Genomic DNA, 26,653 nt, shown 5'->3' with positions numbered 1-26,653 from the left:
GTTCACTGGAGGCTTCTTGGCATTGGAAGGAGTGGGCTTACTACTAAACTAATGATCATGTGTATAGAGCTCCAGATAGACCTATGGGTGCCTTTCTCTTTGTTCCCACTTCTTATCTCACCCCATCTTCCCACTGATTCTCCCTCCTCTTCCCACTCCTCCTTCATCCACCTCTTTCTCCCCTCCATCTCTTAAACCCTTATAAACTGCTTGTATTATTTTACAATTCATATTAAACTTTTGTCAGTATTCAACCACACTATCTCTTTATAAAATAAAGCCAAGATTTTTTGTTTTGTTTTTAATGGTGTTGCCATGTAATGTATAATCTGCTCTTCCATCATGGGTGAGCATTATTTTCAGGAATAAGTAAAAAAGCAGGAGAATATGTAAACCAAGCTCCTTTATCATTTTATTTCTCGATTGGGTCTTTATACCAAGGCTGCAACCACACAGATCCATCCAAGAACAGGGGTGAATGTAAAGACTTATTTATTTTCCTCATATGCTGTCAGAACACACACAGTGCACAGCTTGAGTCACAGAACTCGGAAGCAGCAGTGGCTACAGTAGTTTTTCTGGGCCTTCTCTTTTTTTCCCTGTGGCTTTGAGTGTTTCCCATCTAGCTTGATTTTCTAACCTCTATTACCTGTAGTTCTCCCAGCTAATGGGCTTATCTACAAAGTGTAGAAAAGAAAAGTTTCTACCAACTTTGTTGTAAAGACTAATTATCAAATTCTGAGCTCAGTGCTTTGCATGCAGTGGCAACAAGTATTTATTACCCTTATTCCAATGTCAGACATTCTGACAAGTTCTGATTTAAAGACACTTTTCTTCTAAATAGGTGTTTTGTTTTGTTTTACTTTTAGAGTAAGACCTATAAGAAGGAGAATTTGAAAGTGTTTATTCTAAGACATAGTCTACATATTTTTTCTTTCCAGTTGTTTTCTTCAGTTCACCTATCAATCAGTCAGTCATTTGCAATCCCACATCTTTCTAAGCCTTTATTATTACACCTTTAGGGTATATTATTTACCTTAATTTTCATATTTTTTCTATTTCCTAAATCTGGTATTATATTCTTAATTGAAAGAGACTTGGTTTTTTTTTAGGCCTCTTGGGGTATGTAAGCCTCAACACAGTCTTATTTTTTTAATCTAAGCCCATAATAAAGGCATAATGGGCTGAACACAACCACAAAAATTAGACATTGTCAGGATCAACTAGATTTTAAATGCTTTCATGTCAGAAATCTACTTTATTTCATATTATAACAGTACCAGACATGCAGGAAACTAGCACAATTGCAAACAAATGAATCAGTGCTATATTGCTGTTCTAAAATTCTTAATGAGTGCCTTGCAAAATAGACAGAATACATCATTCCATTTGAAATCCACATAAAGATGGTTATTCTATATTATTATTTTGATCTATGGCCAAATAGTCTAAGCCAAGAAAAAATCATAGTGTTTTTTTTTTCTAATAATCACAAAGACAGGTAGCAAATGGGGACAACTTTCCTCATTCCCCATTCAAAATTACATGCCTTGCTATGCCTCTGAAAATTCAAAATATTCTTCATAGTGGTGTTCTGAATATAGGTCAATCTTCTACACACCATTTCCAAAGTTCCTAAGGTATCAGGTAATCTCTTCATTGTCCTATGTGTGTTTATGCACACACATGTGTGCATACATATTTTTCACAAGCAACCTGCAGAAAAGTTAATAGACCTCAGGCTAGTAATCATAACATACACAACCTTTGAATATCCAGGCCACTGGAATTATTATACTATGTGAGTCTCATCCATAAAATTCTTATTTAAATATTTTAAAGCCTATGCATATACCATTTACAGGTGAGTCCTAACTTGTCACATGGAGAATTATCTTGTACATCTCAAGTCAGTGCAATCAGATATTTTTATTTTTCTGGAAATCTATGTAAGAGTCTCCTTGTACTTGATTAAAGAACCACACAAAGAAAAAAAAAACCCTCATATCTTAGAGTTTGAATCATTCTGGCCTACATGGCAAGTATGTGCTTTCAGGGTGTAGACTAAACTAAAATGTGTCTGAAGCTCACCAAGAAGCTGTTCTCCCTAGTAGATGTAGGGTTATATAGTGTTCTGACTCTCAAAGAATGAGGTTTCTCGAGTGTCAACAATTACACAATCCTGATCTCTAATCATAGGAACAGTGTGAGCCACTTCCCAGACTATCAGTAGCAGCATCAGAGCAAAAACTGGGTGCATGGTGGGCACATAGAAAACTGCTGTCTTCTTGATATCGATATAAAAGTTTCTATAACAATTGATACCGATATAAAAATTTCCAGAACAATCCACGCAAAATTATTAGAAATCAAAGTGCATCTCTGCCTTATGAAAAGAAGATCTTTACAAAGATAATTAAAAATAACCCTTTCAGACAATGGGTTTACAGTATTTAATGTATGCACAATGCCATCATCAGACTTAGATGACCCTCTTTAAAAGGAGATATGCTCACAGCAAGAGCTTCAAGTGTCTCATGTATTAATCGTTTTTAACCAGATAGCCATGTGGAGGCATTGACTATTTCAAATCTAATCTCACCATTTTTTTTCAACTTAGAGAAGTAGACTATTGAAGAACAGTGAGATTTCTCATGGGTAAAGACACTGTCTCCTAATCCTGATGACCCGAGTTCAATGTCTGGTCCTCACATGGTAAAAGGAGAACACACACACAAAAAAATAGCCCTGTTAGTCTCACTATTGCATCAAATGAGTGCTCAACTCATGTAAGGGCTTTTCACAATTCTGAGTTTCCAGTACTGAAAAGTTTAACTCAAACTGTTGCTATCTGTTTGCCTTTAAAACAAACTTACTGTGAACTATTATTTAATCTCTTATTGTCAAGTAAATCGAAAAGAAGAGTCATGGTTATTAGTGGTGCCTACTACAAGAGCAGATTTCTCTACTGGTGTGTAATGATTCCCATATAGCAAAGGAGGAAGGAGATTTCCCACAGAGGGAAATTCTGTGGCTCCGACCAGAGAGCTCCTTCTTGTGGAATAGCTCCTCAATGGAGTGCATGTGATAGCCAGCTGTACAGGCTTCAGATCCTCTCAGCTTCCTGGACTACACCATTGATAGCCAGATTCCATAGTTAGACACTCCAAGCAGCCTTGAACTCAGACCACTGCCGTCTTTGCAGCCTCACAACCTGCATCTTTTTCCCCAACCCAGAGAAATGTTCATGAACATACTGAGAAGTCAAGCATTAAATGTCTGCAGCACTGCTAATCTATGCAAGTGATTTTGTATTCTTAAAACTCTAGTTCAACATGTATGTTTTTAGTCTAGTTGACTCATGCTGTACCCCACTGTCTGTAACCACCTATTTTCGTTTGTGGTTTTTTTTTGGGGGGGGGGTTTGGTGTTCATTGGGTTGAGTTTATTGATTTATTTCTTTTGATAAGGAATGTGACAGACACTGCTTGCTCGTTGCTTCAAACTAGGTCTCTCTATTGGTGCAGATTGGCTTAAAATTCACAGTGATTCAGCCCTAGCTTCCCAAGTGCTATGATACTCTGACTGCTCTGCTCTGCTTTGTGAATGGTTCTAATATACTATAATTGCTTACATAGTGTTTGGCACCTTCTCTCTGTTCTGGCTCTTCCCTAAATGTAATAATTTGTCCATGGAGAGACAAGAACCTTATAGTGGCTGTGGAATTCATCATCAGTATCCTAGAGTGGGCTGTACTAGTTACATGGAACATTTGGTTGAATAAATTATCCTCCTGATTACTCTCCTTTAAAAGCCATTTCACACTGTAACAGCAGAGTTCTCTCTGGAGTGTGGGCGTTGAGTAGTAATGTTTCTCAGAAGTGGGCTTTGTGTGTGTGTGTGTGTGTTTTCGGTTGCCATTGGTGATTTCTGTTACCTGTCTAACTTTCAACTGTGTGATACAATCCCTTTTTAGTGGAGTCTCTGACATGAGAGATCACAACACAGGAATAGAACATTGGTTATTCTTTCAGGAACTGTTCAGATCTGAGAAAAAACAGGACAGACATCACAGAAGAATAGGAATGTAATAGAATGGTTTCAAAATATGAGAATGGATGAAATAACCGAAATAATTGCCACTGGTGCCTTAGCATCCTGTTGACATGAGAAGTTCATGTTCACTTGCTATATTATGGGCATCTTTTGAAATGCAATACTCTGTAATTACGGTAAACACACTAAGGAAGCAGATTAATGAAATCATGATTTTTGGTGTGATGGTGTAAAGAAAAGCAGTGTGTATGTATTCAGAAACTGATAGAGGGTATCTGAACTAAAGAGATTGCAATTGTTTCTTAAGTTTCTTAATCTATAGGTCACCATAGCCACAAACAGACTAAAATGTCATTTCAGGAATCACCATTATGAAACACTAATTCCCCTTTCAGCACAACAGCTGCTGAATGTAAATCTGAGTTAGCAGAGACAAAGGTTTGCTCATAGATCTCTGTGGAGCAGGACAAGCTATGGTTTGCCCTGTGAGTACACAAAGGACTGGAAAGAGATGTCATGGCACACCAATGGGTCATATCACTTCTTACAGCACAGACCAACATAAGTTATCAAGTTATGTTTGATAATTGTTTACCCTTGCTAAATGTTACTACTTAGATAATTAAGTACATTATCCATGAAATTTCTAATATTAAATTTAATAATAGAAAGGGCTTATTTGCTAAAATTTTTAACTACTATTGTTCATAACTTTATTACCATTTTCCTAGGCACATGGTTTTCACCGTTGCTTGGAACTTGAATCCCTGCAAATTCACACAAAAGTAAGCCACGAACAGTGCAATCTACAGGGCCACTTCATCTTCATGTTTAGTGAATCTGGCTCTCCCACCCTAAAGAGCAGAGCACTGTCCACATCTCCAGCACTGTCCACATCTGCAGCAGTCCATTGCAGGGTTAGAGAACACCTTAGCATGAAACAATGTATCTCACTGAGCACAACATATTTCATAAACCTCTGGGAAAGCTGAAATTTATGGAAGCTGTGTGTACCCCTTACATGGTAAAGCATTTAAACTGTATTAAAAATGAAGGGCAATTTTGAAGTTTAAATTTTTAAACCAGATAAATGTTTCTAGGAAAATATAATGGGAATTTTATTAAAACACCTCTACCACATCTGATAGAATATCTTATTTAATTAAACAGGAAAAGAGTTGTCTTGTTTAATTTCCAAGAAATGCAAAAGGGACAATAATAATACCACATTAGAGGATTGCCAGAATTGAAACCTGTCAGATTTCAGCTGTGGTCTGAGCATAGGATCATAGTGATCTTTGTGGAACTTTATGCGTTAGGGAAAGGTGTAAAGGATGGCCACAAACTACAGTGATGCTGTTGACTGAGGCAGCAAAACATTCAGACTGATGTTCCCATGTACATCCCAGCCAGTGCTTTAAAGCTACAGATAATCATCAGAGGGAAGAATGAAAGCAAACTGCCACCCTGAAAGCAAAGCCTCGCAGTTGCAAGGCATCCCTGCAAGAAGAACCTGGAGAGGGGAGTGAGATGCAGACTGTCAGGCAAACAAAAACGCTTCACGCACACTGCACTGAACCCTGAACCCGTGATGCACTGTCAGGTCAGCAAGGATAAAGGCTAAGGAAACAGCACGAGATTCAGGTCACATGTGACCTGCGCATTCATTCCAATCACCTCTGTTGGCAACTGCTGAGGCATGCTTCAGTACTGTCTAAATAGTCGTTAGTTATACTCTGGACTGCTGGTCCACTGAGACTATGCATTTTATTTTACGAGTCTGAGTGTTTGGCCTACATGTATATATGTGTATTGCGCAGGTGCCAAATGGTCTTGGAGGTCAGAAAATGGTGATGGATCTCAGATTGGCAGATAGTTCCAAGCTGCAGGAAATCGAACTCAAGTCTTTTACAAGAATAAAAAGTGCTTTTAAAACCGGGCAGTGGTGGTGCACGCCTTTAATCCCAGCACTTGGGAGGCAGAGACAGGTGGATTTCTGAGTTCTAGGCCAGCCTGGTCTATAGAGTGAGTTCCAGGACAGCCAGGGCTACACAGAGAAACCCTGTCTTGAAACAAAACAAAACAAAAGAAAAGAAATAAAAAGTGTTTTTAACTGCTGAGACATCATTCCCCTATTAGTCTCTTTTAAATAAAAATATTCAAATAGCTTCCTTCATTCAAGTACCACATCACATTAGAACGAAGTCTCTTTTCTGACTATTAAATATGTTGAATATATAATGGAAACTGTCATATATCGTGAGCTCTCTGTGCTAGGATCCCTCTGCACACTGCACAGCTCTGCTCAAGGGCTGTTGCATGATTGAGTGAGGTGGGGGATATCTGTGAGCACTTCTTTTCTAGAGCTCTGGGTGAGGTGAAGACCATCTCAAGCTTTGCAAGAGGGTATTACTTCTTTTTCAACTATCCTTACTTCATATTCGTTTCTACTCCATCATTTCTTGAGCAATTATAAATAGCAATTTCATGTGTATTCAGTGTGATAAGGTAAAGGTCACAAAACACGTTGTTCTTAAGTTTTTTCAATTGTTAAAACTATTCCAGTTTTTTCTTGGTGGTAAGTTTGTTGTTGTTGATGATGATGATGATGATGATGGTAATGGTGTAGGTGGTGGTGGTGATGTTGTTTCTGGGTTTTGGGGCATGTGTGTGAATTTCTCAGATCTTGGAAGAAGAGACAAACAAACCCTGACTTAGGTTAGCACAAATGTCACTGAGACAGGGCTTTGGGGACTAATTTGCTTAGTTATTCAGGGGAATCCAGTGTTCAATATAGATAATTTATACTGTACAGTTTTATCTAAGATGTGGAAACCTGGTGAATTACACTCGTCAGCTCCCAGCTCTCTCACCCTGAACCTGAAGGCATCTGCTTCCGAGGAGCCGTCCCTATAGCCTAAAGCTTAAGTGCAAACATCGTGCTGCAGTTCCTTCCTTATCTTGCACTGCACACAACTTAGGGAAATAGGATTAGAAATTAATGGTGTCTTGGTTTGCAAATGTAGCCTGTTACTCAAGTATTCATGGGATGCGAAACGGAGCCCCTTGAAATTGTTAGCCCATCAAGGTAGGAAGGAGTCTTACTTTGGAACATGAGCAGCACTTTATTTAAGCCAATTTTGGTCAATATTGCCATTCCAATTTTTTTATACTTAAGGCTAGACGAGATCCTGGTGCTTTGGAGATAGTCTGGGGCTGTGAAATGATGGCCTCTGAACACTCAGTGCAGGAAGTCACTCTCAAGTGCTGGCTGGAGTCCTCTGTTCTTTTTTGGTCTCAAAGCCTGATGGAGACATAACAAGGTAAATTCAATTGTAATGCTCATTTTATAAGACCCTAGAGTCTCTAGAGTCTTGAATATGAGTACAACTGGCTATCTTCCCTGGGTTTTTTTTTTCTTTACTTAAATATCTAATCTCCATCACCCACACAGTATTTAACATCTGTTCTTCAGTCGGAATGCAAGCACTGGCTTTTCTTTGCTGGCTTAAAAATAATTTAAAAACAAAACCCAGATAACTTTTTGGGTGGATTTAGATAAGAGAAGGGGGAAAGTAAAAAGAAGCATGTTGAAAAGGATTGTTCCAGGGCATTCCTGTGTCTTTACAGAACTGCGTGTCAGTTGTTCCTGGCAGGCAGTTTTGTCTGCATGCCCTGTCTGCAGCTAAAGCTCTTAAAATCAAAGCTATGTGCAATATATCAGCTTGACATTATATAAATGAGGCTGGACACACCTCTAAAAAGGTTGTCGCCCAAGGCTTAATTTTTAAAATCCTTTCCCTTTTGAGAAGAGGTTTCTCCATATTGTTTGGGCTGGCCTTGAACTTCTGGGCTCAACCACCAAAGTAGGTGGAAGTATGGACGCATATCCGACTTTAGTTGTTCATTTTTAACTACAGCAATATACTATGCATTTTTAACTGTGTTAGGCACTAGTGAAGTGCAATCTTTATCAGTATAAAATACACTGTGAGCAGTTGATAGAGAACAGCGCATCGTAAATCACAACTGGCACTATACTTTTGCAGTTGCCAGGCTACGTACACAAGACAAACATTTGTGTGAGTGTGTTTGTCCAGAGATGCCTCACTGTCAGTGACATGTCTTCAAAATAGCCCATGCAGACCCTAATGAAATGACAAGCCGGTCGTTTAGAAAGCAGTAACTATTTATTGTTAACTTACCAGCAGTTCAGATTGTACTTTTCCAAACAGGGAGGCTGTTTCTCTTTATCTTTTTTAAAAAAAGGAAAGATGATAAGTGCAGAAAACACTTAAACGTAGCCATAATAAACACATCCTACCGAAGCACTCACTCTCAAATCTCCCACTGGAGAAGGCTGTAAGGAAACTTGCTTTTGCTCTTGGGCTTGCTGCCTGGCTCCAGTAACACGAGGACACTTCATCTGACTAGTACTTGGACAGCAAGGGCAGCTAGATAATAAATTTTTAATAATGAATATAGGAATATATTTGTTTCTCAGATCTCTTTTATATCAAGTTCACTTTTGTGATCTTCACCTACTAAGTTTCTGCGATTTACAGAAACAATTGTCAGTTTGGCTTTCTCTAGATGAGAGAAGATGGTAGAATACTCAGCTTAAGAAATGTGAGCATCGCTGGGCGGTGGTGGCGCACGCCTGTAATCCCAGCACTCTGGGAGGCAGAGGCAGGCGGATTTCTGAGTTCAAGGCCAGCCTGGTCTACAGAGTGAGTTCCAGGACAACCAGGGCTATACAGAGAAACCCTGTCTCAAAAAATAAACAAAAAAAGAAAAAAGAAAAAAAAAAAGAAATGTGAACACCGCCAGGCCTGAACCTTTCTCCCTCTGAACAGTTTACGGTAAATGTTTGTTAAATCATCCGATAGATGTTCTATAGTAAAATTGGTAATGTCACTGTCCTGAAGGGTGGCATTGAAAACCATGTTGTAGATCACACTAAAGTGACTGTTTTTGTTTGTAGACATCCCAGAATATGGCATCTGCTGGCCCACAATGAGTTCCTACCCTTATGTAGATAAAGGAAATAGAAAACAGTGAAAATCAAGTCCAATGGGCCTTCTTTATATTCAACAACCCAATCATTAGCATTTTAAAATGTTAAAAAATATTTATTTGTTTATCTATTTGTTTATTCATTAGTTTGTTTGTTTGTTTGGGGATTGTACCTGCAGAAACAGATATGCAGAGGCAAAGCATAATTTGCCGAGTTGGTTTTTCTCCTTCCAGTATATGAGACCCGAAGATCAAACTCTGGTCATCAGGCTGTCCTGCAGGTGCCTTTGTCATCCTCAGAGTCATTTGGCAATTATCTAGCCCATCCTAAAATACTTTTAAACATACTGTTTGAATCTTCCCTTACTAAATATGGCAGAAAAAGTCTGAAAGTCTGGCCTGAACAATGGCTTTTAGCAAAAGGAAAATATAAATTGATGAAATTAGAGGATGTTCTTTCCTCTAACTTCTGTTTTCCACTCACTATGTCTTCTGAAAATCCCCATAAGCAACACAGGAGAAGCAGAACTCTGCTCGGGCAGGCCTTCCCTATCCAGGGACTGTTCACGGAGCCCATGGGAGGGCACTGTTAGTTTTCCATGCTTTACTATTGGTGGAGAATCTTCTGGGGAAGGGCAGGGGCTTTGTGCTTATTCGGTTTGAATCTTACTCTGTGCAAGACAGTTTTGCAGATGTCCCAGTCAGTCTAAACATGTACATGACAAGAGTCTCTGCTTCCAACATCTGTCAAGTTGGGGAGGCTTTGAAATTAAGGCTTCATTGAACTCGAAGTGCCTGTGCTTTGCTGCTACAACACCACAAGCATATTTTTGCTGTATATTTTATATTAGTATTATGAACCATTTTCTTTGTTTTTTTTCTTTCTTTTTTTCAGGTTTAAACAAGCACTAGCACGTAAAGTTTTTATTTTTTATTCTATATATTTTTATTTACATTTCAAATGATTTCCCCTTTCCTGGATCCCTGCGCCCCAAAAGTCCCATAAGCCCTCTTCCCTCCCCCTGTTCCCCAATCCACCTCTTCCCACTTCCCTGTTCTGGTATTGCCCTATACTGTTGCACTGAGCCTTTCCAGAACCAGGGGCCACTCCTCCGTTTTTCTTGGACATCATTTGATATGTGGATTATGTCTTCGGTACTCCAAGTTTCTAGGCTAATATCCGCTTATCAGTGAGTGTATAGCATGATTGATCTTTTGAGACTGGGTTACCTCACTTAGTATGATGTTCTCCAGTTCCATCCGTTTGTCTACGAATTTCATTCATTCATTGTTTCTAATGGCTGAATAGTACTCCATTGTGACCCTGAGATTTCACCTCACACCAGTCAGAATGGCTAAGATTAAAAACTCAGGAGACAGAAGGCGTTGGCGAGGATGTGGAGAAAAAGGAACACTCCTCCACTGATGGTGGGGTTGCAAATTGGTACAACTACTCTGGAAATCAGTCTGGTGGTTCCTCAGAAAACTGGCCACAAAACTTCCAGAGGACCCTGCTATACCACTCCTGGACATATACCCAGAGGATTCCCCAGCATGTAATAAGGTTATATGCTCCACTATGTTCATAGCAGCCCTATTTATAATAGCCAGAAGCTGGAAAGAACCAAGATGTCTCTCAACGGAGGAATGGATACAAAAAATATGAACCATTTTCTAATTTTAACTCCTACTGTAGCTTCTCTACTAAGATTCCAACAGACCTGGAAGCAGCAAAGAACACAGATCAACTGGGAATGTGTATAACTTAAATAACTGCTCATCCTACACCTTCCATCTGATACTTTAATACATACATTTTGCCTGTCTTTTCAAAAAAATATCATGTAATTTTTTGTGAACAGATTGCAAAACTTTGAATTTTCATAATCATGAGATGTCTGCATTAATCTCTGAAAACTTTCTTATTTTGCATCTCTTATAAATGTACACATTCTGGCTTAGATCTTTAAAATGTTCGAATGTTTTTCATTTAACTTTCATATTAGCAATCTGAGGAACCTAAGTCAAAGTGGTTAAAAGAAAAACAAAACTTTTTCTAGGCCATTGATTATACCCATAGCATAGTTCCTGGTCATCACGGACATTCTATCAAGGAAATTTTGTGTTACATGGACAATTAGAAAACCGAGTATATGAAAACATATGAAAAAGAGTGAATTTCTACTCTGAAAACTTCAGCACTGTGTGGGGCCTACCTACAGTGACAGTTCAGTTGTTGACATGCTTGCTTTGTGTGTATCAGGACCTGAGTTAATGTCTCCAGATCCTAAGGAAAGACTCAAACTTTGTTTTAAGTCCTTTTAGTTCCCGTGCTGACAAATCAGGTGCAAAGGCACGTGAGGCACTGGGCATAATCCATGAGTCCTGGGCCAGTGGGGGACCCTGTCTCACAGAAACAAGATTATTGGTACCTGAGGAAAGATAACCAACATTGATTTCACACCTCTGTATGTATACAAATATTCCCACACACTCACATAGACACAATTTACAATATAATTGGCAAATAAAAATATCATAAAACAACCGAAGAACATGTTAGTCCTAATATTTTAATCAGACCTTTAAAATAAGTCCAAAAACCTTATCCAAAGCTGTCATCTGCATTGTTGATAATCATACCTGTGGCATCATCTCCTGCTTGTTGTGGGAGGGATCTGAACTCACAAAGCCTAGTGTTCCTGGAAGGGCCACCCCTGCCCAGGGAAGAGTGCTGCTTGTTTTTAGTGTCTAGAGCAGCCATGCCTTCCAAACAAGGTCCCATAAGGTGCATGTAGAGTGGCACATTGTCAAATGGGCAGAATTGAAATACAGTTTTTAGTAAGGTATAGGCTGATGTTGCTGGATACGTAGATGCTCTTTAGAAAGCTCTTATGGGTCAATTTGAATCAATAGAAGGAATCAGTGTGCAGGGGCTGTGAGCAGCTGTTCTCTGGGAAGGAGTCTGGAATAAGTGTAATTAGTGTGGTGGTTAGGAAGACACTGGATGAAGGTAATCTACTAAGCATGAGTTGGCATTAGTCAGAAGGCCTGATCATGGGGCCCACATACTGACTGCTAAGGAATTTGGATTTTATCCTTTAGATGAGAAATCACATGGTCAGTGACATACTATTTTAGGTAGATAAAGTCACACTTCAGCAATGCAGGGAGAAAGCAGCACAGAACTAAGTCCAAAAGGCTTGCAGGTAGTGTAGAGAAGTATTCACAATGAGAGGATCTGATGCAGTTGTACTTTAGTGTAATAGATGATGTTATTTTCATTGGAGTTCCCAAAGAAATCCATGAACATAGAGAAAATGTGAGAAAACAACAAAAGCACTCACTCTCATTCCTTGACCTTATTGTTCTTAAATATTTAATTTTGGATTAATTGGTGCATGTTGAAATCACCATTTCTTGAGAGTGTTTTAGGAGAAATTTTATCGTTTATTTTGTTAATAGGAATTCTTGAAGGAGCTCATTTTTAATGGTTAGCCATCATTCTGTAGTTTGGATACAAACATATATTATTGCAGTCTTATATTTTCCATGCTTTCATTATTTCACATATCATTATAAATGAACACCAAACAACATAATTCTCTAATTAGATACTCTTCTTCCTGCATTGATTTGGATGGCTGGTAGCAATTGCAGTGTAGAAAAATTGTATTTGTTTTTTACACTTACTTTGAACTGTTCTCACATTAACTGTGATATGATACGGCCCATCTCACCTTGAGATAGCATCAAAACTATCTCAAATAGGGGACAAAATGTGAGCTGCTTTATATAAAAGTGCTCAATCGTCCCCACCCTTCCTGTGTAGGTTGCTTCCCTTTTTGTCTGTTTCAAGCCACAGTGTGATGGACATGTCAGCACTTATTTCAATTATAGGAGCACAATAATGCTCTGGTCTCCACTGCCTACAGCTTTGTCTCTGAGGATGCATGTTCCCATACACACACTTCTCTAGGCACTGTTCAGGAAATTCAGTTTACTCACACCATCAATAATATATTTACAGCTTTTCTAAGCCTTGTATGTATGGTAGTATGTGACCTCACTTTGTTTGGCCTGGATTAATGGATTTTAAAGTATTATCTTCTTATGCTTTTAGACCTTTCAGTGTCCTATTTGGAGTTTGCTTATTTTCTTTCATGTTATTATCTTTTTTAAAATATAGTCTAGATAATAGCCTAATTAATAGTCATGATTTGATAAGATATTCTCCACTTACCTGTCTTCTGTCTTAATTTTGTCTAAGTCTATGATATTAAAAGTTTGAGGAATCAGTTCCTCAAACTGATTTTTGGTGGTTTGGATTGTTCCAATAATTTATTTTTAATGTTTAATTATGTGTTTGCATAGCTTTCGCCTCTTCTGTCTGCGTGTGTATGTGCCTGAGTGCAGTGGCCTTTAGAAGCTAGAAGGTGACACATCCCCAGGAGCTGGGGTTACAGAAGGCTGTGGTATTGGGAACCCAACCGGTGCTCTCTAAGAGCAGTTTATATATACTCTTTACCTCTGAGCCATTTCTTCCACCCATGTGTTTTCACTTCTTCTTACATTATCATGCATTAACCACTAGGCTATATTCTAATGTGAGGAGAGGGGAAAGGAAAGGACAAAGGGGTGGTGGTAAAATGTACAGTACAGACTTCATTGTGAGCCACTGTCTGATCTGTAGAGATAGTATTAATGTCATTCTTTGAAATTTTCATACATCTCCTCTCTTCACTCTAACTGCATGTGTTTGCTAAATAAATAAATAAATAAATAATCAATCAATCAATCAATCAATAAATAAATAAATAAATAATCCTACCTAGCACACTTAATGCTGCCTGTATGCTTGGCTATAGAATCATCTACCCGAGCATAAGTAGGGACTTCTTTTCTGAAGAAAATGAATGTCCGCCTCTCAACAGCCATCAATTGTAAACAGTTCCTCAGTGACAGATGGAATTTCATGAACACTCCCTCATTCACGCAGGCTTTGAGGCTGGTTTGATGCTGTTTAGGTCTTGTGAATATATTCACAAGCCACTATGAGTTCACATGTTCAATTGCCTTCTCATGTCTACCAAATATGTTACACTGTAGATGTCCAGTACCTCTGGCTCTTACAATCTTTCTGCCACCTTTTCTTAGATGATCACTGAGTCTTGTGGGGAGGGAGTCTGACATAACTGTCCCATTTAGAACTGAGCACTCAATTTCTTTTATTCTCAGCATGCTGACTACTCTGTTTTCGTCTTCATCTTTTACATTACCAACAAAATTCTTCAGTTATGGAGGTTGAGAGGTACTATAACCTATGTGTGTAAAGATAAGAACTTAAGGCCCTGGTTATTACTATTGGCATATTAATTACCATAGGTTCTCCTCTACACTCTATTTGTCAAACCGTAAGCTTTTGAACAAATAATGGGATCAGGTGTCGGTTTCATCTTGAAGAAAGGGACTTAAATTCAATCAGAGAGGGGTTACTTACATAAAATTTGTGTCGCTATTGCAACACTGGGTATAATTTAGAGGGCCATGCATTATTGTAGCCCACTATGTACACAGCTCAGTAAGATTGTTATGTTTCCCAAATTGTATGCAGAGCATCTTCCAGCATTGTAAAAGAGATGAATGCTCCAAGTCAGGATCAGCTTGATCTCTGCATGTCTTGTTATTAAATAATGTGGTGTCTTCTGCACCCAAGTCTTTTTTATCAAATTCTGGAGGATGAACAAAAGGGAATATCCTGCATTATTGAGGGGTCTATGAGGCCTCACTAAAAGTAGGTGCTGGTTAGAAGATTTGTAATAGTCGAATAGATCGACAAGTTATTTTTCTAGTGTTTCTCTTGTACCTTACTCATATATTTACATTTTTAAATGTAAATTTATAAAGAATATAATTCAAACTGATTAAGCCGATGTTTTATTTGTAGTATTTTTTGCAATTGGGGGGGGGCAGTCATTGTGTTTCCTGAACTCTTGATTTTAATCTCTTATGGAAATGAGAAAAGCCCATTATGCTTTTCTAAAGACGTAATACATAATAAACCTATACTTAGGTCTTTAGTTATCTTTCTGTCTTTTTATCTCTTTGTTTAAATTTCAAAACTCTGCATCTGGACCCAGATTCCAGTGGAGCCATGGATTAGCACATAGTGCACGTGCTCTCAATTTTCTAGTCTCAGTAAACAGCATTCACATTAAACTTAGGTCCTTAGACTGCATCTCTCATACCTTATAGACCATTGCACAGAGCTCATCTACATGAAGTTTTGTAAAGTAATTAATTTTTGCTTTTGTTTTCAGGTTTTTTTTCTAGATAAAATATCATATATGAATCCTAGATTGGCCTCTCACTTGCCATTCTCCTGCCTCAGCCTTCTACTGTGTCATAGTATTACAGATATATACTACTAGACCCTGTTGCAACAGGATTACTGGTGACTTGAGATGAACGTGGTCTTGTTTCCTCTGTTCTTCCAGCATTAGTCTTGAGTTTCTTGTTGTACATGAGGAAAAGGTATACACTGACATTTTTTAAAACAGTTAATGTGGGATTCATTTCACTTTCAGCAAGTCACAGAAACCACAAGTCCATCAGTGTTGCCCCCTTCAGCTTTGTCATTGGACCTGCTCAATAATGCTGTGACTGCCTTCAGTACCTTGGAAGAACTGATTCGGTTCCTCGAACCAGATCGATGGCAGGTGGACTTGGACAGCCTCTACAAGCCAACATGGCCGCTTTTGGGCAAAGCTTTCCTGTATGGGAAAAAAAGCAAAGGTAAGCTTCCTCTTCAGGTTAGAACTCACTTAGTTCTCTTAGCCGTTGACATTTTCCATTTCCTTTGCTACAGTTTCTAAAAGGGAGAGTTTAGAATGCCTTCAGTGATATGCTTAAAGAACTCATTTTATTATCCTCTAAACACATGACTTAATAATGAGAATATAAATGAGAGGAAAACCAAGAGATACTTCTGTTGAAATTTTTAGTCACTTCCTATCACATCAAATATAATTTTGATGGGGCACTCTTTTTACTTTGACAAGAATCAATGCTTATTCTTATCTACATTGTGAGATTTAAAAGAAAAGATCAGAGCTTAAAAACATTTAGGGCTAGAAAATGGGGATGTTTCTCCACATACTTGTCAGCACCTGTTTAATCCTGAGTTTTGATCTTAGCCATTCTGATTGGTGTGAGGTGAAATCTCAGGGTTGTTTTGATTTGCATTTCCCTGATGCCTGAGGATGTTGAACATTTCTTTAGGTCCTTCTCAGCCATTTGATATTCCTCAGGGGAAAATTCTTTGTTTAGCAAAGTGGGGTTGCAAGCTGGTACAACCACTCTGGAAATCAGTCTGGTGTTCCTCAGAAAACTAGGCATGATACTTTCAGAGTACCCCATTATACGACTCCTGGGCATATACCCAGAGGATTCCCCAGCATGTAATAACAATACATGTTCCACTATGTTCATAGCAGCCCTATTTATAATAGCCATAAGCTGGAAAGAACCCAGATGTCCCTCAATGGAGGAATGGATACAGAAAATGTGGTATATTTATACGCTATGGAATAGTACTCAGCTATTAAAAACAATGAATTCATGAAATTCTTAGGCAAATGGGTGGAACTGGAGAATATCATCCTAAGTGAGGTAACCCAGTCACAAAAGAACACTCATGGTATGCACTCACTGATAAGTGGATTCTAGCCTAGAAGCTTGGAATACCCAATACACAATTCACATATCAAATGATGCCCAAGAAGAAGGGAGAGGCCCTTGGTCCTGGAAAGGCTCAGTACAGCAGTATAGGGGAATACTAGGACAGGGAAGTGGGAAGGGGTGGATTGGGGAACAGGGGGAGGGAAGAGGGCTTATTGGACTTTCAGGGAGGGGGGATCCAGGAAAGGAAATCATTTGAAATAAAAATAAAGAATATATTGAATAAAACAAGAAAATGGGGATGTTTTATAGAAGTCATTCTTGCTGTGTCCTCTGGGTCAGAGTTGCATCTATTTTGTAAATTCAGAAAGGTTTAAAGGGCAAGGGAAATTGTATTGATTTAAAATAGAAGTATGCAAGGTAGGATTCTTGGCAAAAAAAAAAAAACAACAGTCTTAGGGAAGATATAAAAATGGGAATTTTCTTATCTGTACGCTTTCCTTTGCAACCATTACTTTTGACCCAATTAGTTTATCTTCTTTGAATTGCAAATTTTCTGATAATTAAACCTAATCTCTCATGGATATTAAAAAACAACAGGAATACTAACCACATTTCCAATAAGGTTAGCTAATTTTCATGGGAAGGTCAGAAGTGTGAGGGAGGTGTATCCTACACTGATGATGATGATGATGATGATGATGATGATGATGGTGGTGGTGGTGGTGGTGATGATGATGGAGAAAGTTAACAGGAAAGTGGGGCTGCTCTTAGAAAGCTGCTCTCCTTGGGATCAGGTTTGAAAACAGTAAGGAGAATTTATGTGGAAGGAACAGTGTTTAGTTAATTTGAGCCATTCACCATTGCAGATTGCACCAAGCTTTTTGTAAACCCTGTCAGAAGAAACTTGACTCCTGCCTTTCTTGCACGCCCTTGCAGCCTTCCTGATCACGAGCTTTCATCTCTGAGGGTCACGTTTGGACCTGCCCAGGCCTGGTATTTCACTGTGCTGACAGACGTGGTTTCCTTTGAAAAGTGTTTGAACATGATTATGTTCAAGGGCATGGGCAGCTGAATCCTGTCCAGATGCTGAATGCTGCTACATATTTATCAGATCTGATCTTGATGAACAAGTTACTGACAGCCAGGGCTTCCCTTTTCTGCACTTAGAAACAGGAAGCTGGAGATCTGCAAGAGTAGCTGGGCATCCATGAATTATACCTTTTTAGCAATATAAATGAGACTATGAGGTGCATTCATAGGCAGTAGAAGTGAAAAACTGGTTTTAAGCTCACATGGAGTTTTTAAAGCAGTGATCCTGGATTCTCGGCTAAAACTGTTCCTTTGAGTCAAGTCTTCAAGTCTGGATCCCGATTTGGCCACAAGCTGACTTATAGTTAAAAGAATCTGGTAGTGACCTGGATTCTTTTAAGTATAATACCTTCATCATAGACGCACTTTGCAGTTTACCAAAAACATTCGCTTTTTAAGCATAAACTGGGTATGAGGAAAGCAGAGTGCACTTTTAGAACTTTACACACTAAAAATGCAGGTGTGGACTAATATCTATAGACAAGATCAGCTCCCCTGCAAGAACCTCTCTACAAAGGAGCAGGGAAACACTTCTAAAAGCCTCTAATTAAACATTGAAATAGATTTCCCCCAGAATAAACATATTACAATGTTACCACATTCGTCTTAGAAGGGCCACCCTCAGGTTGCATTACTGTAATATGATAGCCTAGGATTGAATAGCTGAAAAAACAGGAACAACTAACAAAGCAAAATGTGTCTGTAACTTTCATCAGTAGTATCCTTTCTGGTAAAACTTAGTGTTGATCAGATTTCCTTGAGAAATTGTGATTTATATTAGTGATAGAGTCAGTATCTTTATTGTTTAGAAAGAAATTATTCCATTTCTCAGGAAGCAATATGGAAAGGTAAAGGAACCCAAAGGCTGTTTTTCTGTGTTTACTTTGCAAATATTTTGCAGAGAGAAATTCACATAGCTTTTTTTTCCTTTTCTTTCCTCTTTTTCTCATTATTTTAGCTAAAAATTTGAAGAATGCTGTATGGTTACTTCTTTGTTTTGATGAGGCTGATGTTAGTGTGAAGGCTTTGGAGGCACAGGCCCATAATTGATCAAAATGATATGCAAATTTAACCCTTTAGCTTTTTTGTCCAGGAGAGTCTGTTAGCATGCAGCAATGGGTTTTGGTTTATTTTCTTTATATCCCTTTCTCTAACTCCAAGTTTTCATTCATATTGTGCTGCTACAGGGGAAAAAAACTGAAATAAGGTATTTTCTAAGTCAAGCTTAACAGGAGTTTCCAAGGGGGCTTTTGACTTGTGAGTCAAGCATGATAAATGAGAGACGTAGGGTGGAAAGTGTGTTTAGAATTTCCCATTGTAGCAGGTACAAAGCTACACTTGGGAAATCCACCCTAGCCTTTCACTGTGGTTAAGTAAACATTTTAAGGAGAACACAGGCAGACCCTTTTCTAATTTTGTGAGATAGTATGTTTATAAGTACATGTGTTAGGTGAGGGTCCTTTTAAAACTGGGAGCTTTATTAAGCTGCTGAAGCCTTAGATGAACCGTAGCAATTGTGGCAGCCTGCTGGGAGGCCGTGTGCTTTTAAACATTCTCTCCCTTCCAGTCCAGATGTCATTCTCATGCATAAAGGGACCTGGTCAATCACATGTAGTTTTGAAATAAAATGGTAATGTATCTATATCACAATCATTCAGCAAAGGGGATGCAGTAGAAGCAGTGATGTCATTAACACAGCAACCCTATTAACGTTACTAGTGGTGATTGGTCTTTACTGGGAGTTTGAAGTTGTTCACTCTTTTGCTTTCTGGTTCTTTGTTTGTTTTTTTAACTCAGCTTTCACAGGTTTGTCTTCAGATGAAATTCTTAAATTCTAAAAGTTATGATTTTAGATGGAATTAAAAGTACTTTTTCAGCTGAGTAAGTCTTTGACATGAGCCCTTGAGCATTGCTTCGGCCATTTAGCCACTTTCCCTAGCGTTTTCACCACTCTTACAGTTAAATATGATTATAATTTTCAATTAAATATTCATAACCTAATATACTCCTTTGAGAATTTAGAAGTATCACTTATCAAACTATAGAAGTTTAATAAATTCAAGAAAGTAAGTACTTTATTATTATTTACTATCACGTGTTAAAACTATTAAAAATTGCTGCTTTTATTTATTAGAATTGAAGTGTCACAATCATCGTTCCTATGTAAAACTGTCCTTACATGAGAAAAACAATAACGTTTATTTCTATTTTATAACCTTTCCAATGCTAGTTTAAAGATACTTAACCCAATTCTTATACTTTCTATAACAACATGTTTTAGATAGTTACTTAATTTAAAAATTAACCTCAAATAAATACAGGAGTCTGAAAGATTAAGTTAATTTCACTTGAAATAGTTCTATGGAAAAAGCAGACATAGCTATAAGACAGAAGCTTATAGAAATATAGCTTTATACCATCTTAGAAATATATATCCTGTAATTACTCTTTATGTTTAAGCTTGTAGAAAACCTACCATTGTTTTAACATAAGTTTCTTGAGACAGTATTTATGATTCTTTAAGGAATTTTCCTGCTCATCTAATGAAAGGATATTGTGTTTGTTCATCACAAGCAAAAACTAAAGGATAATATAGTTAAACAACTCACTTGAAATAAAAGAGTCAGTGGTTAACTGGTTAGACACTTCTCCATCTTTCAAAAAGGAAACAATAGAAATCTGAAGGAAACTAATTGTTCAACATTTTAAGTGACACCAATACCTAAGACACTGATGCTCAGTCATTGAATGTCTGCTCTTACTCTGACATGTGTCGTCTCTTTCACTGACTGTCCATTCTGCTGTCTTCAAACACATATTCTTCCCTCTCCTTATATTTCGTATTCCTTACAGCCAGAACTATTGCAGAATCTCCAGGGTTGGACTTCAATGCGCTGTTCTGCACTAGTTGTAAGAGCCTGTAATCCATTTTTAAAATTACATCGCCCTTTGAGTCAAAGCGTTCATACTCCTACGTGCTATGCCTCCTTGCAATGCTCTCTTTGTCTGCTTTCGGACTGAGGTTAAAAGGTGTAGCCCCTGTTCTCTATATAAAGTTTCCTATTTGTAGTTCTCAACTGCTTCGTTGGCTCTGTTCTTCATATTGCACAATGCCACCTCTTCATTGGTCACAAAGTCATAATGAAGCTTTGTTTACTATGAAACAGAAAGTCCAATTTGTGAGCTGTGGAGCCATACAACCTAGCTAAGATGAGAAGGGATATTGTTAGGGATATCATTCATAGAATAACCAGATTGCTTTTATAAAAGGAGCTTAAAGAAATGGAATCAGGCTCAAAGCATGAGCATTTTCTTTCTTTGCCTTTCTCTATGCCCTGTAGTGGTAAATCTGAATCTTCTCAAAGAAGAGGTAAAACTCTACAGCTGCACACCCCGGAACTTCTCAGTATCCATACGGGAAGAACTAAAGAGGACAGATACCATATTCTGGCCAGGTTGTCTCCTGGTCAAGCGCTGCGGAGGAAATTGTGCCTGTTGTCTCCATAATTGCAATGAATGTCAATGTGTCCCACGTAAAGTTACAAAAAAGTACCATGAGGTAAGTACATCATTTTCTATACAGTTTCTATGGGAGGTTTTCTTCCCTAACAACAAAATAATGAATCTAAAATACTCTGGTGATTGAGATGGACATGTTCTTGTCACAGAAATACAGCACCATGTCTAGAAGGTGTTCCTATTCTCACTTTTAAAGCTGGGGCCTTACATTAAGACACAGACATTGGAAATGTAGAAAGAGCATTGTGTAATGGTGGATGATAGCTGAACAGTGAAGCTTTGATCTGTTTTTTTTGTTGTTGTTGCTTTTCCTGTGATATGGTGATCAAACTCAGGATTTGTGTATGCTTGTCAAGTACCCTCTTACTCTACAACGCCAGTCCGAGTCATACAAAATTTATATTTCTTATATTAAGCATACAACATCTTTTTTTAGCATGAAGCTCTTCAACTATAAATTTTCCAAACTATTAAAGGTGAACGGTTTAAGGACAAGCTTAGAGTACAAGTCACTGTCTAATTCTGAGCAACAAGTTCTTTGATAATTGTTTGTACATATGGTCCAATGTCAGAAAATAAATACTGTGAGGACAGTTATACCTCACCGTTCATATTACATTTGTTGCCTCAAATAGCATGCTCTGTGTTAGCCTTCACTGTTTTCCTTTGTGCACAGTTTTTTATGACGGTGAATTATCAGTGAAGGGGTGAACTTGTACTGAGTAACAGTAGTGTGATACTCTGTAGCTGGAATGGGTTTGTTGCTTTTTCTACTTTCAGAATTGACCTGGTGATTCTATAACTATAACTTCATAAATTTAATTGATTGGTTATTTAATGGTGACAGGAGAAAATGGTGGACAGGAAGAAAGAGCTAAAATGAGAATCATATGATCCATTGCCCCTACCTTTCCAAACTAGGCTACACCACATAAAGCTTCAGACCCTTCGTGGAATAGCTCCATCACCTGCTAACTATTCAATCCATGAGTCTTCAGATGGAATTTCCTGTTAAGCCATAGCAGTAATGAACCCAGAGTTTCATGCATTCTACGGGAACATCATTTCCTACACCTGAGCCCCAATTCAAGCAGTTCTACAAATTCATTAACTCATTTATTGATTTATCTATTTCTCTCTCTCTCTCTCTCTCTCTCTCTCCTTTCTTTCTTTCCTTATTTCTGGTGTCCTAACATACATTCTAATGTCCATGTATTTCTACTTAATATTGTCTAGGATCTGCAGGCAAATTATCATTTTTAGTTACATGTTCTAAATATTACAACCTTCAACAGAGTTTAAAAGAAACAACAATACCCATCCCTTTACTAGAATTTCTTATTTCATTCTTTAAAATTACTGTAGCCAGAGTCTTCTGCTTTTTTCAAAGTTGTTCAGAAAACACATATTAGGAGAGCCAGGCAGAGGGAGGCAGAGGTGCATCCTGAGCCCACCGTATAGTTTGGAGTAACTTCACCAGTTATACTATATTTCTTTGCTGCTGAGTGGAGAACCACATAGAGGTGGAGCTGGAAACTCATGACACTGGCTCTACTGATGCTCTGACTTACCAAAAACCAAAACAAAAAAATCAACAATAACAACAAAAACTCATTCCAGTAAAGGAAAAGAAATATGAAATAAGATTATGATAAAGAATAACACCATCATCAATTTTATAAGTCATGAATCCCCAACTGATTTAAAATCCTGACATTGGTGATAACGAGTAATATCCAATTATCTAATTAGTCAATCTTACATTAAACAGATACAAATACACTGAGTATTTGTCCAAAATTATGAAATGTAATGGGCTGAGAATGTTCCTTTCTAAGTCCAACATTTCTGATACTTCTTGTAAAACGTTGAAGGCCATCATTCAATAAAGCAAACAAACTGATAAACAAACTGATGATGAATGATATTGAGGCTTCATCAAATTATTATTTATTATTCAAGTTTTAATAACTCATCCTTTGGCCTAGGTGCAAATAACAACTATTTCCTTCAACGTGTCTAAATCTATTTATTCATGTTTAAAGGAAAGCAATAGCTACAGATTACATCATAGGATTATTGTGAGTTAAACTATGTAAACACATTATTATTGTGCCTGGTACCCAGTAAGTATTCAAAAAATGTGATCTAATTAAGCTCTGCTATAATCACATGCTCCAAAATTATGTATGCATTCCCCCAGGTTTCTTTTGTAAGTCTTCAAACCAACAGTCATAAGATATGATGTGGGTCCCTGTGGATTAATGACAATTCACAGGAATAGAAAATTTTCACAGTCACTTCTTGGAGTTCTCTATGTTGCACACAGAAAATAGGGAAGCTGAACACTTTTATGTTATTATGTGCTCTGGGCTTTGTTTATAATCCAAACAATATAAGTTCTAGAATTTATAGTTTCTGTCCCAAAAAGCATTGACTCTCTGATATTTCAGGTACTTTTAATAGATTGCACAACTAGATCCTTTTGTCACAGTACTATAGAGATACATTGTTAATTTTGCCATCTATAGTTTTTGTTTGAAACCTGAACAACCTAAATTGTGAAAAAGTTTGTTTAATAGAGGCCTCATTGTTACTGCTGGATCTCCTTAGCGCTGTTCAGTAAGAGCTAGCTGCAGAAACTGAGCTGTGGCTGAGGCTGACGCCCATGGAGTATATCTAACCCATCCCATCACGTTTATAGAGGACTTGAAGTCTAGCCAAGAAAATTAATGAGTGGCATAATTGAGCAAGCTCAGCAGTTGAATGATCAAGTTTCTTTCCACACTATACCCATGGTTGAATGTGTTACATCAACTGTAAATATTTGCGCAGTGTGAGAATAAATGTATGAGAAGAAGAAGCTAAAACAACAGAAAAACAAAAAAGTCCATCAGGGCTTTCAAAATCCTGCAGGTGAAATTGTCTCTTGTATGATAACCTTTAGAAAGCAGTAAGCACATGGTGTGTCAGTTGAAGAGCTGTTCTGTGTGCTTTGAAACTTGTGGCATTAATGTAACCTTTCTTTTATGAAATGGCAGTAGTGAATGACTGGGAGGGGTGGGCTAGAGCAGAGGACTATGCATATAACTTCATTATGCAACATGAAAGAGTGTGTATGTCTTTCTTAGGCCCCCCAGTGTTGTGTGCTTGTTTGTTTTGTATTGTTGTTTTTATTTTTTGATTTTGAAGTGTTATTTGTCTGTGAAGTCAAAGACAATAAACAGTGATTTTTAAAGGTGACATATTTATTCTCCTATAGGTCCTTCAGTTGAGACCAAAAATTGGAGTCAAGGGATTACATAAGTCTCTCACTGATGTGGCCCTGGAGCACCATGAGGAATGTGACTGTGTGTGTAGAGGAAACACAGGAGGGTAACTGCACCCTCCACAGCAGCACATGTCTGCACTGGCATTCTGTGTCCCCCACCAGCATCCCCCATCCCCACCAGCGTTGGCCGCAGGGCTCTCAGCTGCTGATGCTGGTTATTGTAAAGATCTCACTCGTCACCATCCACAATCCCAGCCTTCCCCTGCAGGACTTAAAGTGTCTTCTGAAGGACCCAAGGCACCAAGAAGAGTCAGTCACACAGCACTGCCCTTTAGAGGAAGTCCAAACAATGGTCTTCTGACTGCAGAAACAAATGAAATGAATGTAGATCGCTAGCAAGCTCCAGAGTGACAGCCTTCCTTTTCCACGGACAGCGTGCTATAGCTTAGTTGTCGTGATATGGGCAAGCGAAGTCAGCACAAGAAAATGGTGAAAAACGCACACTTGATTCTGAACAATGCAGAAAAACTTGGATGTTCCCCCATGTTTGCATATATTGATTTCTACAAACTCATAGCTTTTAGAGAGCAGCTATGTTGCTATGAATTAAATATGCCATGCTGACAGGAAAGACTGAATTTTTCCATGCTTGGCAACTTCTCTGCCGTTTGGAAGAAGAGAGGTACGATCATGGTTTGCAGGAAGCACACCTGCACAAAGGAGTGGCCTTCCCTTTCCTTCCCTCTGAGGTGGTTTCCGTGTTTCATTGTGTACATTTTTATATTCTCTTTTTGACATTATAACTGTTGCCTTTTCTAATCTTGTTAAATATTTCTATTTTTACCAAAGGTATTTAATATTCTTTTTTTATGACAACCTAGATCAATTATTTTTAGCTTGACAAATTTTTTTCTAAACAGAATTGTTATAGCCAGAAGAACGAAGATGATTGATTTAAAAAAATCTTGTTGCTCTGACAAAAACATATGTATTTCTTTCTTGTATGGTGCTAGAGATTAGAGTCATCCGTATTTGAAAAGATGGAATGGGGAGAATTTTAGAATTGGTATGTTGCAGGGACATTTTGATAACAGCTGAATCAACATCAATTCCCGATTCTGTTCTTAGAGATTAAAATAGAACAGAGCATGTGTAAACACTCACGTGGAGTCATTGCTAACCTACCCCTTTCTGTGGGAAATAGGAGCCTAGCCCAAAGAAACACACCGTCCAGAAACCGTGACTGCATCCAGGCTCAGTGTTCTGGGTTATGCTGTGCTGTATGGACATATCCTATTTATTTCAATACTAGGGTTTTATTACCTTTAAACTCTGCTCCATACAATTGTATTAATACATGGATATTTTATGTACAGAAGCATATCATTTAAGGAGTTCACTTATTGTACTCTTCGGCAATTGCAAAGAAAATCAGCATAATACATTGCTTGTAAAATGCTTAATCTGTGCCTAAGTTTTGTGGTGACCATTTGAATTAAAATGTATTGAAACATCAAATAAAAGAATCTGGCTATTTTGGGGACAAGTGCAAGTGTTTGTCTAAGTGGTGTGTGTGTGTGTGTGTGTGTGTGTGTGTCCTCATTTGTGTGAACATGTCTGTGTCTTTCATTCCAAGGAAAGGAAGATCATAAAGTCCTAAGTTACCATCTTTTGTATTGTACAAAAATATCTGACAGTTCACCTCCCCTGCCTTCTCTTTCTAGTTACGATGATGCAATGATTTTCCTTTTTTTTTTTAGTGGTGTTAATAGTAATTTCTGATTACATAAATTGTACAGAACATGAAAGTCACAGGTGCATTGTAAAATGTTTAGTGATATATATGATTAGATGAAGTGAGGGGCAGATTCCATAAGTTTCTATCCCTGTCTTCATTTTCTATGGCAACATCTGAGAGCAGTGTGTTGTAGTTGGCCCCGGGGCATTTCAAAATATAGTCCTTCCCTTTCAGGCACAGATCTCTTGGGGTCTGATTTCTTCAGTACTTGGCTCTGGGCT

The 26,653-nt window shown here is 38.0% G+C and overlaps 1 protein-coding gene across 1 annotated transcript in view; it reads left to right on the top strand.

Annotated features, from left to right (window-relative positions):
- Positions 1-26,170, top strand: part of Pdgfc (platelet derived growth factor C) — a 177,690-nt gene extending 151,520 nt beyond the window's left edge. Inside the window, exons 4-6 of the mRNA XM_052180306.1 lie at positions 15,660-15,867; positions 21,186-21,403; positions 24,626-26,170. Coding sequence (XP_052036266.1) covers positions 15,660-15,867; positions 21,186-21,403; positions 24,626-24,742 — 543 coding nt within the window. The 3' untranslated portion in view covers positions 24,743-26,170. The remainder of the gene's footprint in view (positions 1-15,659; positions 15,868-21,185; positions 21,404-24,625) is intronic.
- The last annotated feature ends 483 nt before the right edge of the window (positions 26,171-26,653 follow it).

This window comes from Apodemus sylvaticus, chromosome 4 (assembly GCF_947179515.1).
Source record: "Apodemus sylvaticus chromosome 4, mApoSyl1.1, whole genome shotgun sequence".
Lineage (NCBI taxonomy): Eukaryota > Metazoa > Chordata > Mammalia > Rodentia > Muridae > Apodemus > Apodemus sylvaticus.
This window is presented reverse-complemented; position numbering and strand designations above follow the sequence as displayed.